The following is a 12,680-nucleotide window of genomic DNA, read 5'->3' on the forward strand; positions in this document are numbered from 1 at the left end:
TAAGCTCTGGTAAATTTCTGTCGGAAAACAACTACTTTCTCGGCTAATACCACGCTGGATATTGAATTGTATCCGACAGCAGCAGGACCATGCTGAAATTATTCAAGTAGATCACCTGCAGACCGCGGTTTCGAAACATTTACTTTCTTATAATATTCTGAATTTGAATCCGGAATTTTATCAAATTCCGACTTTAAACTCGAAATTTCATTTTTAGGAATATTTGTAGCCCTTCTAGGGTTTCGTAATTTCACCATCTTCTGCAAATCTCCAAAATTGTTGAAATTATATATTTTCAACACTGGAAGCGGCCTCATTAAGGGTGCAACATATGGAATTTTGTTTCAATTAATTGCACAACAAAAATACAAATATTGCAAAAAGTTGGTGCATATTCGATAATTATATTGGGAACACTTAGAATAGTTGCAAGTCAATCAGCATACAGGGTAGGTCAAAAAATATAAAAATTCTACGGGAGTGAAGTACCCTTATTTCCGAAAATTCAGCAAAGTGTCATTGAGAAAAGTTGTTTACAGTTCAAAGTTATTCCTGAATACCAATACATGGCCTCCCAAGTCATTTTTTCATTAATGATTTCCCAATGTGTGATTTTTTTATAATCACTCTCAGCATTTCCATAATGTAATCACAACCAAATCAGTTGAGCATACATTTGTTCAAATTCAAGAATATTTGTTAAAGTAACTTGGTTTTTTTATTTTTTAGGGAATCACAAACTTCATATTTGTTGCAACGATAACTTAACTTAAAAATTTCGCCAAACAATATTTTTAACAAGGTAAATGATAATATACATATTCAAAAACTTTCATTTAATGTGAACATTTTGTATTTGAAATGTTCATGAAAAAACTGTACAAATTAATCGATAAACATGAAATCCACAAAACAAACGAGGGTTGAAAGAAAACATTATGACAGTTTGATGACATTAACTTCTCATTCTTGAATAATTATTGTTCGATTACTGAGTTTATTTGATTTCAAATGCCTCCTCCAGTTAACGTTAGCCGAGAAGTTAGTTTTAATATGTGGAGATAACTTTAAACCAGTGCTTGGTGAAGTAGCGGATATATTGAATGAAAGTCATCCAGAACAACAAGTGCACTATTCCACCGTAAACAGAATTTTAAATAATTTCAAATCAATCAATCGATCAATCAATTTATTTCATGAAAAGCAATGGTTACATTGGAAATTTACAAAGAAAAAAGAAATTACAAGAAATAAACAAGAACCCTACAAAAGATAATTTTGTCTTCTTTGATTGTTTCCCATAAGAGTTTACTGCTACCTACCTTTGCTTTTACTTATTTTATTTTTATAATAATTGTATTTTGTCATTTTAATTAATTCCTTTAGTTGATTTCTGTATGTGATAAATTCTCCTTTCTTTTCTGCGTTATTCATACCTTGCTAATAATGTTCATGTGGATTCAAGGACAAATAAAAGATCAACATGATTTCCATAAACACATTATTTTTGGAATGGAATCCATATTTATAACAAATGGCGTTGTATCCTCTCAAAATTGTAGGTAGTAGTTGGACGAAAATGCAAATTTTGTCATCAACAATAAAAACCAATATTATCAAAAAACAAATGTATGGTGCGGTATTGTTAAAAACAAATTTATAGGGCCGTTTTTTTTTCGCCACAACCTAACTAGTGGTAGTTATTTTCAGTTTTTGAAAAACAAACTGAAGGATTTTTTGGACAATATGAGCTTTCAAGAACGACATAAATTATGGTTTGTACATGATGGAAATCCTGCTCATTCTACTAGAATTGTTTCGGAATGGTTAAATGGGAAATTTTGTGATAAATGGTTAGGGCGAAATACTGACCCACGGTGGCCTCCCTCCTCGTTCGCCAGATCTCACCCCATTAGATTTTTTAATGGGGATATTAAAAGCAAAGGGTTTACAAGTATCGACCACTCAATAATGCTGAAGAGCTTGAAAATTTGATACGATTTCATTGCAAAAATATTCCAGCAAAAATATGCCATCTACTTTTTGTGAATTTTATGATCGGATAATAAGATGCATTGAACGAGAAGGTGGACACACAGAGACACGTCGATAATTCTTTCTTCACACATTTGATAATGGTTAAGTTATAATAAAAATGAGCTGATGAAAATGTCAAAATCATCGGCACCGCTTCCAAATACAATTGAAAACATTTTATTATTCTCTTTTTATTATATTGTTAATATTTATTGATAATCATAATAATGTTTACTTTCAACCCTTACTTGTTTTGACCCTTGAATATCCGAGATTATTTAAAAAGGATTTCATGTTTGTCGATTAATAAACATAAACATTTCAAATACCAAATGTCCACTTCAAATAAAAGGTTTCAATGTACATATTACCATTACTAATGTTTCACCTTGTCAAAAATATGGTTTGCGAAATTTTAAAGTTTGGTTTAACATCTTTGAAATAAACATATGCGTTTAGGGTGATTATAAAAAAAAATATAAACTGGGAAAAAGTTAACGAAAAAGAAATTGAAAAACTAAAAAACGTCTTAGGGGGCCATGTTTGTATGTAGGCATAACTTTCAATTGTGTACAATTTTTCTCAATAACATTTTTCTGAAGTGTCTAAAATAAGGGTAGGCACTTTACTCTTGAACAATTTTTATATTTTTTGACCTACCCTGTATACTGTTTGACTTGCAACCATTCTAAGTGTACCTTGCAATCATTCTAAGTGTAACCAACTCTCGGCACTATCTGTATTTTACTTGTGCAATTGATTTAAAGAAAATCCCATATGTTGCATACTTAAATGACCACACTGAATAAATATAAAATACCTCCTCTTTAAATTTAGATCTAAGTCCGCCCTTGCTTTTAAAGTAGGTACTTACCCACTGAATCTGCGAACCTCTTCCACGTCACTTTCACCACCACAGCGCTCAATGCACTCTTCAAAATTCTTCCTCGCACTTCTCACCCTTTTCAGGGTCGAACATTTTGACAAAGACCTTCTGTTCTTCCTCCTCAACGCGTTCGACCGTCTCAGAGCACCGTTTTCCTCGACCAAACGGAGGACCTCGATTCCGCGAGATAAAAATAATGTTTCCTGATACATTTCCGTCGAAAAATATCTGGTCCTGCCAGAGAAGTCCCACGTTCTTCTTTCGGTATGAACGAATCCACCTAAATTCGATTGTTTATCCCCGCTTTGGCAGCTTTCAAATGTTAACAATTGCATTTCCGTTAGAGCAAGCCGTGCCTTTTAACAATGAATAAACGCACCAAAAAACAGAGCACAGAAAACGCGGGTTTTTACAATGGGTCGTGATGGGCAGGAAGAATAGCCTTGTTACTTGTAGTAGTTCGTATTTACTACACCTCTATGTCAGCTTTGATTATTTTGTGTGTCGATGACTCCTTTATCTTACTTTTTACGCGGCGTTCTTAAACAGGGTGTCCCAAGTTCATTGTTTACATTTCATTTAAAATCATAAATGGGAGGAGCAGAGAAGGGATTAATGGAAATATCTTATCGTGATTTTGAAATGAAATGAAGGATTTTTTTCAATTATAGCATCCTTGCTGTCAAGTAAACCAAAATGTGAAAAATAGTAGCTACCTAAAAAAAGTAAAATTAAAAAAGCAGTTTCAGATGAAACAAGTTTTCATTGATCTCAAAAGAAAGAAAATACCCTATGAATCATATCCTTCAATTTATTATATTATACAATTTGAATTATAATAGTATATTATACAACGATCATGTAATGATGGTTATTAAGACACGAGCATTAACCGGGATACGAAACGAGCCGAAGGCGAGTTTTGTATGGTTTATGCGAGTGTATTAATAACCATTACATGAGAGTTGCATACGCTATTTTTTCTAAACCCGATAAATAATGGAAAAACTATAAATATTATATTTGTATTGAACACATTTACAGTAATTAACTCATATTTAAAAAAAACACAAACTTAATGGTATTATCATGGATATATGAAAACTATAAAGATTCTAATTATATTTATATTGAATATAACAACTGTAATTAATCTGATCTTTTGAAAATATTGGAGTCGATGGTATTCCTTCTATATCACTGTTTTCAGACATTTTGATGATATAGGTAGGTAATATGAAAACTGATTTTGACAAATAAAGCAATTAGTTACTTGGGTTAGAATCTAGGACAAACAAAGGAACAGGATTCTTGATTGAAAAATTATGGGTTTCTATTGGTTGATAATCTGTATCGTTATGAAAAATCTGTATCATAATGGCTATCATTATGAAACGGATTATGGTCATATAAGTGTATTGTTAGAGTACGGGTGTAGAAAAAAATAAATAAAAACACAAATAAATTTAGAATGAATGGCTACAATATCAATTATATTAAGCAATAAAAAGTGAAATGAAAATACAATAAAACAAATGAAATAATCAAGATAAAAGATGAAAATGACCACAGAATAAGGAAAAAAAAAATGAAAAATAAAAATAAGCAAAAAAATTTCAAAAAGTATTAAACCAAGTTACTACACGACGTTTCGATTGTTAGTATCCACAATCGTCTTCGAGTGATGACTGGACTAGTCCGCCGAGAGATGACTATTTATATGTCATTCGAGAGCTTTCACCTATCTCCCTCTTACCTCTCTCCGCTTCACCACTTTAGCGGGAGTTGACCATTTATCGGGAGTTGACCGTTTTTCCGCTTGATTACAAGTTTCCATGTGTTGCGTATTATCTACACTAGCTTGACTAAATGCATCGTTGGACAACAAATATGCAGCTTCTTTGAACTTCCTCTTAAACTAGTGATTCTCCCTGTGGATGATTTCAGCTTGGGACCACTTGATGATGTGTTGATGAGTCCAAACATGCTCTGCTATTCCTGATTTTCTGGTTTCCCCACGCTGTGTGTGTTTCTTGTGCGCGGGCAATGCGAACATTCAATGGCCGCATTCTTCTGAGTAGACCGCATTCTTCTGAGTAGACCGCACGTGCTGCAGATGGTATCAGTATTTTGAGTCGTGAATGGTATAATATTCATCGGCTATCTCAAAAAAGAAAAACCCGTCAACAGCGACTATTACATAGCGTTATTGGAGCGTTTGAAGGGCGAAATAGCAAAAACCGGACACATTTGAAGAAAGAGAAAGTGCTGTTTCATTAAGACAGTACACCGTGTCACAAATCAATAAAAACGATAGCAAAATTGCATTAATTGGGCTTCTAATTGCTTCTGCATCCACCGTATTCTCCAGATCTGGCCCCCAGTGAATTTTTCCTGTTCTCAGACCACAAGAGAATGCTCGATGGAAAGGAATTTAACGCCAGTAAAGAGGTAATCGTCGAAACTAAGACCTATTTTGAGGCTTGAGACAAATCGTGATATAAAAATGGCATCGAAAAATTGTATAATCGCTAAAATGGTTGTATCGCCCTCAAAGGTAACTAGATTGAATGATAAAATCAAATTCTATAAAAAAATGTTTTCTATGTCAGCCTACAAACTTTTCACCCAACCGATAAAAACTACTTTGTTTCCGCACTGTCGCTCCGCTCTCCCCTACATGTTCGAGATCCCTACTGTTATTTTTATACACAGGTATCTTTGAAAAATGTTTCTATATGTCTACTCAGGTAAGATTTAACATATAAATTAAAAAAAAATACTGTTTAAAGTGAAAATATATGGTCAAACATTAATTTTTTATAATAATTTGTTTAAACAATGAAAAAATGGAGTGCACAAAAAATTTTGGGTAAACTTTGCAATTTATAGTTTAAAAAACAATATCCCACATCGATCATATTAATTCATTCACTATAATTCTAATCCGAGGTGAAAACCCCCAGGCGCTCCACTAATCAGTGCAGTGTGAACCACGAAGAACGAATATGGCTATGAGATTATCTACATTTCAATGGAATGTATTGTTGAATTAAATTGAAAATGATTTACAACCCGTTCATACACCGTTTCGCTGCCGGAGACCTACGGTTTAGCAACGTCACGTGCCATGCACGTTGCGTATCAGCACCGTCAAAACATTCTCGACTCGAATACTGTCATGCACGTGCACGTAAATCTTATGAAAGAATATTTTTTTAGCCTGTGCCGGTACGTTTACGGTCATGGTCTGGTACGGTATAGTGGGCAGATACCTTAATTACGTAAATATACATTCAGAAAAATTCTCGGGAGCTTTACGGATTTTCGACGTTCTATTGTATTTATCGTTTGTTTACAGATTCTCGAAAAGAATATAAAAGTGCTAATTACTCGGGAACTTGTAATTCGATTACTAACAACAAAATGTATTGGATAGAGAATCGAAATGCCTATCAAACGAGTTATCACAAGACCACCTTCCCAGTTGAAAAAATATTGCTAGCGCTTTCTTATCAAAAAGTACTGAAACTGAAACTTTTTTCGTTAATTTTGTCCGACCTTGATATCTTGTTTCTTTTAAAAGTTAAAAGAGAGTGGGGCCTATATGTATCTGTAGAGTAGGGAGGGTGAGTGTAGGCCCACAGCACTTGAGTTGTCCTCCTAGGTTATCCTCCTCCTAGGTCATCCTCCTCCTAGGTCATCGTCCATCCTGTCCTTTCCAGGAAGGTGGACAGGTCACTGGGAGACATCTCCTTTATATCGGCAGGTGTAGGTCAAGACTTGCCGAACACACACTCTTTTATTGACGATAACTTCGAACACTCGCACAGGACATGCCTGACAGTTTCATCTTTCTGTTCACACATCCTGCATAGAGGTGTGTCCACTAGCCCCATATCATGGAGGTGTTTTCTCAGTTGACAGTGGCCAGTCAGAAATCCTCCTGTTAAGGGTAGATTTTTCCTGGTCATCGCCAGATATTTCTTCAGCGCCAGCTTTCCAGGGTCGCCCAGGGTGATCCTGGCAAGATTGCATCCTTTGATTTCATCCTTAATTGAGCATGGGTGTAATGTTTGGCTAGTTCCGCAATTGTCGAAGTCATCAGGCCGTAGGTGCCACTGGGTCCTAAAATTCTTAGTCCAGCCGCTTCCTTGGCTAAAGAGTCGGCAATGCAATTACCTTTACTGCTGTCGTGCCCTCAGGATAATGACATTATCCTGAGGTGGATTAAAGGGCAGGGCAGTTTTTTTTGACAACCATCAATGTAACTTTGAATTCGGTGAAAAATATATACTGTAATTGGATAACATAATATATAATGGATGAATATTTGGTAAATTATCAACAGAATCACAATTCAGCAAGAGAACTCAAAAATTGTTCCATATATGGATTTCCCCCTAATTTTTCAATTTCTTCCTTCGCCTCTTGGTTCAGGTCCTTCAACGTTTGCCTAGTATATGCGAAGCTACCATATTTCTCTAGTAAAGAGACGCAATATTTCTTCACTTCAGCTTCCTTGGTTCTCTGGCGAAGAATATCTTTTAATTGTGGTTAAGGAGTTGATATAACTGCGTATTATGTGACTTTGATGAAACACACATCAACTTTGGTGTACCTCAAGGTTCAATAAGAGACCGGATTTTTTTTCTGTTATATATTAACGACTTGCCAAGTCTCAGCACCTTTTATGTAGATGATACAACCATTTTATATAAGACACCGAGGATGTGGGAGAGTCTAAATAAAAAGTTTAATGTTGATTCAAAATATGAATATCTTTGCATGTAAAAACTTTGCTTTAAAATCTTGCTATAGAAATTGAAATCGGAACAAGATTCCTTGGACTCCACATTGACAAGATATTGAATTTTGTTTCCTATTAATATAATCTCACTTGACCACCACCTCCTTCTTTGAATATTGAAGAAGTGGGAAGCCAGAAAGTATTTTCCCAAAACACGATGGTCATCTTCAAAACCGAGCCTTAAGATATATATGATGCGGATCATGCAATAAAATATCAAATGTGGTATCATCCTTCATAATGGTAACAGACAGGTCATTCAACAAGAAAGTAAAAAATAGACTACATGAAAAAAAGGGGTATATTTTGTAGCTTATTGCTTTCTTTCTTCCTTTGGAGGTTTTCCGTATTTTTTGAAGAAAGATGTAGAAGTAGAAAGCCAAAAAGTTTTTTTACAGTGTATAATCTCTCCTGAAAAAATATATTCAATTTAAAAAATATTCTTATAGCTGGGATTAAATTAAATATTCATATGAACGTCTTCACATTCTGTCATGCTATGAAATGTAATTTTATGAAACAAATTAGTGCTTGTAATGTTATCCAAAAGCTGCTGATAAGTTAATAAGACAGAAGTATTGCTCCGAAACTACGAAGTACACCATTGAGGAAGATAATATTTCATGTAAATGAATTTTTACATTTGTTTGTATAACGAATGTTTGGAGTACAAACTGAATTGGAAAGAGTAGTGTTTTTCCACTGATTAACATGGTGCTAACAGAAAAACAATTGGACATCATTTCGATTTATTAAAAAAAAAATTAAATGAAATATCTCGTATTCTACCTTAATTGATTGCCAAATCTTTCATGAACTCAAAAGGTTACTATGAATTTGATCCTAAAATAAAAAACAACAGAATCATACGCCTTTTTCACTTTTTGTCAAGTTTGCCATGGAACTTGAAATTAAAACAAAATAATATATATCGGTTGCAATATTAGCTCTTTAACTTATCATAAACGGAGAAACGGAGGCTTTGCCAAACAAACATTGACCACCTAGATGGCAAGAAGATTTATGGACTTCTGGCAGAATCTTCCAGAATTGGCTCACTTGATACCAAACAGTTGTTGGACTACAGTAGGGATAAACTACAATGTCTAACAGGCCTTCTTACAAGTCACTGTCATTTGAATCATCATATGCAGAGACTCGGACTGTCGGAAGACATTGAGTGTCGCCTCTGTTGAGAAAATGATGAAACAGCAGAGCACATACTTTGTGCCTGCCCCGCTGGGAACAGATCAAGTTTTTAGAGTTCGGAAGAGCTGTACTCTTACCATCTGACCTGAAAGACCACTCATCATACAAAATAATCAGCTACGTTAAGAAGCTGGGTTTATTTGGTCAAGTGTGAATAGGTGTGAGCCACAATAAATCCTTGCGGGTTGCGATGGAGGGTCGAATAGACCCACTCACTTTAGACCTAACCTAAACTCATCATAAAAGCACGTGCTTGACGTATTTTGTATTAATATAACTTTGTCAATAGACAAGAAAAATATACTTTATTATTCATTGACAAAGTGAAAAAGAAACATTTGAAATGTATATCAGTACAAGCAAGCTGCAGTAAATATGACTCTTACAAATTTGAAACTTATATACATACGTGTATAAAAAACTTTGAAAAATGTATAAACATTGTATAAAGAATAATATAAAAATCACAGCAGAGCTTCATTGTGAAATTTTTGAAGGGTATAGATAGTAAGTGACAGTTCTAAATTCTAAGCGAATGTGATTGTAACGCTTTATGCTTTCATAAAACAGTCAATTTTTTGTTAAAGTTCATTTAGGGGCAGAAATAAGTAAATATTTATAATATTTGTTCTTTGCCTTTGGACAATAAGTACATTTCTCTCTCTCTCTGTTAAAAAGGATACGTATAACCTGTTTATCCTGTGGTTGACTTGAAATGGCATGAATTATTGGAAAACTGAATTTTCCTTCCGTTAAATCTTCACAGTAGCTCTTATGATGCATATACTGAAATTAAATTGAAAAATATTTCAATGAGACGAATCATAGTCAATGTTCCACATCTACATTCAAAAATATTCGTGGGAAATTCTTTTTCATTCACAAATTCAATACAATTTCTCAAACAAAAAAGGAAATGAATTTATAAGTGTGGCTCACATCATTATAATTTCCAACTTACATCTGTAGACACTAAATTCAAATAATCATCACGAATCTGAAATATTAATCCCAATATTGCCGTTATTTTGGTATAATCTTCTTTATTTTCACTAAAAAGCTGCATCAATCTTATAGCCAACATGAACAGACCACCAGTTTCTGGAATGGTAAGTGTTATTATAAAGTACATAAAGAGAACTGAAAAAAATTACTTCGAACTACCATTTGTTTATATTCCTGTTCAGTTGGGCAGGAAAAATTGTCTCTCCAATATATTTCCATTCCTTGACCTCTGTACAACTCTAGGATTTGTTCTAAAGCTATAGGTATTGCCTAAAATACAACAGTAAAGTTAAAAAAGCGGCATTGTTATAATTACCAAAAAGTATGTGTGTGTGTGTGTTAAAATGTCGACCTCTCATGAACGGCAACCATCAGAAGTCGGTTCTGAAAAATTAAATGATTCAAGATTTCATTAAATATAAGCCTTTGTTGAATATTTTCAAAAGTGACTGATGTCCTTTATGATCAAGATTGATCCTTCATTTTACTGATATCGTCTTTTCTGATGTACTTTTCTCCTATTCCATAATTCAAGTTTTATAAAGTTGTTTGGTATTGTAATGGGAAACTTTATGCAGGGCAAACCTTTTAGTTTACGTCGATAAGTTACTGCATAAATTCAAAGTATTTTTCACAAAGAAACATGTTCTATTCATCAGTAACTTGTTGTCTCATTCAATAATTTTGCCTTATCAAAAAAAAAAGAGTTAAGAAATGATTCAGATACTCATTTTTTTGTTTCGGAGGCTAAAATTTGCAGGATTTATTGAATTCATTCCAATACTAAAGATGGAGGCATATTTTAGCTTCTGAAACGTTAAGTATCTGTGTAATTTCTTAGCTTTCTTTTGAAAGGCATTTTTAAATACTACAAGTTAATTGAGAACTTTTTATTTTTATGATAAATCTTGCCGCGTGAACTAAAAAGTTTGACCTTTCTACACCTGAACTTTGTGTCCCCAGAAAACATTACTGCCAACACGGGAGGTACATGACAAACTTTTTTTACGGCGCTCTAAAATCGGTGCCTGTGCGAAATTAGTTATTCACATTGAATTTGAATCACTGGAGATTAAATTCATTTGGAAAAACATTCTTAGGAAATGTATTCTACATAAACGCAATCCTCCAACTGAAAGAGTTCTTAAACAGTGAAGTTCGAGGTGTACTAAGTTGAACCTCAAAACAATGAGCTGCCACAGTCCGTCGCGTTTTTCAGATATGTATCGCTCTTTTCTGGATGGGATCCAGCAACTTCAGGGTATGCTTCATACATGAGAACAATACACAAAAAAAGGTCTGATCTGAGCTTTATAATGTATCAAAAGTTGCTGTTTGTGTGTCCAACAATGGTAATTGGAGACAGATTTTATAAAAGTAGAAGTGTAAAGCTTGAGTTATTATAACAACGGATTTTATATGTTCGAGGGAACGTAGTCAAAATTACTTGATAACACTTACTTCAGGGTGTTGTAAATCTACTACTCGCTCCAAAGCAATGAAAGAAGTATAATTTGCAGTGTTTATGGTACTAGCAACACCATAGATTGAATGAGCCACAGGTATCCCTCTTCTCAATATCGAATTGTCTTGAATATCATCTAACCTGGAAAGAAAATGAATTGTATTAATTTCAAGAGAAGCTTTTCTCTGTCCAACTCAATATATAGCAAACTTCAAAAGGAAAAATCTATGAAAACACTAGAAAAAATCTGTGTAGATTATCCAGGTTTCTTTCAAATGAAATCAGTGGTAAGAATTGCTTCCCTAGAAGATACTGAACAATCTATTTTTTTTCTATCTTTTAAAGGATAGGATAGATATTTAGATCATTTTGAAGTTGTATTATTGAAGTCAGTCACCCATAATTCTATTATTGAACTGTCATTGTGATAGAACATATTTGTTTTAAACATTGAATATGTTTATTTAGACGACATTGATCTGTTTGAAAAATGGGACAAAAGTATCTCTTACATTATTGATCCAAATGAACAATGACACAAATAGTTGTTGTCGATTTATACATCGTCAGTGTCAAAAAGAATACACAAGAATTCAAGTATTGATGAAGAATTGAAACCCCAAGTTTCCTTTTAAAAATGTGGACCCAGTTTAAGATTCTGAGTTATTCATTAAGTAGAAATTTTATCAATATGCATTAATTTCCCAAGTTATGTAGCATTCCTCACAAATACCTGCTACATGAATGTTTGCTACAGAGTGAGAAAGAGAAGTATTTATGTGTATCTCCTGTAAATGAATAATGAAATATTTAGTGGAAAAAACTTTTTTCACAAATATTTTAGGGGAGTAGAACATACAAAAGACTAGAATTATGTAAAATTTGGACAATATCAGTGATTTGGTTTAGTTTCTCTTCAGATATATTCAGCCAGTGATTGAATGCTCTTGATAGTTTGGACCTTATGTTTTTTCCTGGTACTTGAAGTATATAATCAAATGGTTCCAGTAGTTTCTGAAAAAAAAAAACTGTACTATTATTTTCATAAAACAAATGTTTCATTCAACCTCATCTTGTTCTTTATCATTTTTCTTACTGAACGGTAAGATAGAATTACTTATTGAGGCAGACATTGATAAATTATTTCAGCTTTGAATTGTAAAAACTTTCTGAGAAACCTAATTGCTAATTATCCTTCTAAAAAATTGTTTACAAAATCTACAGCTCATATCCAATCTGTCAATTTCATTCAAAACCGTACGCGAGAA

General features: G+C 33.5%; 2 protein-coding genes across 3 annotated transcripts in view; both read right to left on the reverse strand.

Moving 5' to 3' along the window:
- stac (C2 and C2B_Munc13-like domain-containing protein staccato) overlaps positions 1–3,383 on the reverse strand; it is a 137,811-nt gene extending 134,428 nt beyond the window's left edge. The window contains exon 1 of the mRNA XM_074174363.1: positions 2,912–3,383. Coding sequence (XP_074030464.1) covers positions 2,912–3,258 — 347 coding nt within the window. The 5' untranslated portion in view covers positions 3,259–3,383. The remainder of the gene's footprint in view (positions 1–2,911) is intronic.
- A 3,842-nt stretch (positions 3,384–7,225) lies between these two features.
- Positions 7,226–12,680, reverse strand: qm (geranylgeranyl pyrophosphate synthase quemao). 2 transcript variants are annotated; one of them, XM_023167456.2, is made up of 7 exons: positions 12,480–12,680; positions 12,272–12,426; positions 11,409–11,553; positions 10,097–10,217; positions 9,904–10,043; positions 9,626–9,728; positions 7,226–7,467 (listed from the first exon to the last, which is right to left on the reverse strand). In XM_023167456.2, exons 1-7 carry the CDS (start codon positions 12,543–12,545, stop codon positions 7,277–7,279), a joined length of 921 nt encoding a protein of 306 aa, XP_023023224.1. In that variant the 5' UTR covers positions 12,546–12,680; the 3' UTR covers positions 7,226–7,276. The 2 variants fall into 2 exon arrangements, with proteins under 2 accessions (XP_023023224.1, XP_074030473.1); XM_074174372.1 differs by lacking the exons at positions 12,272–12,426; positions 12,480–12,680 and adding an exon at positions 11,925–11,942.

Source organism: Leptinotarsa decemlineata, unplaced genomic scaffold (assembly GCF_025532065.1).
Source record: "Leptinotarsa decemlineata unplaced genomic scaffold, Ldec_3_MD MMD2_tig00000576_RagTag_RagTag, whole genome shotgun sequence".
Taxonomy (NCBI): domain Eukaryota; kingdom Metazoa; phylum Arthropoda; class Insecta; order Coleoptera; family Chrysomelidae; genus Leptinotarsa; species Leptinotarsa decemlineata.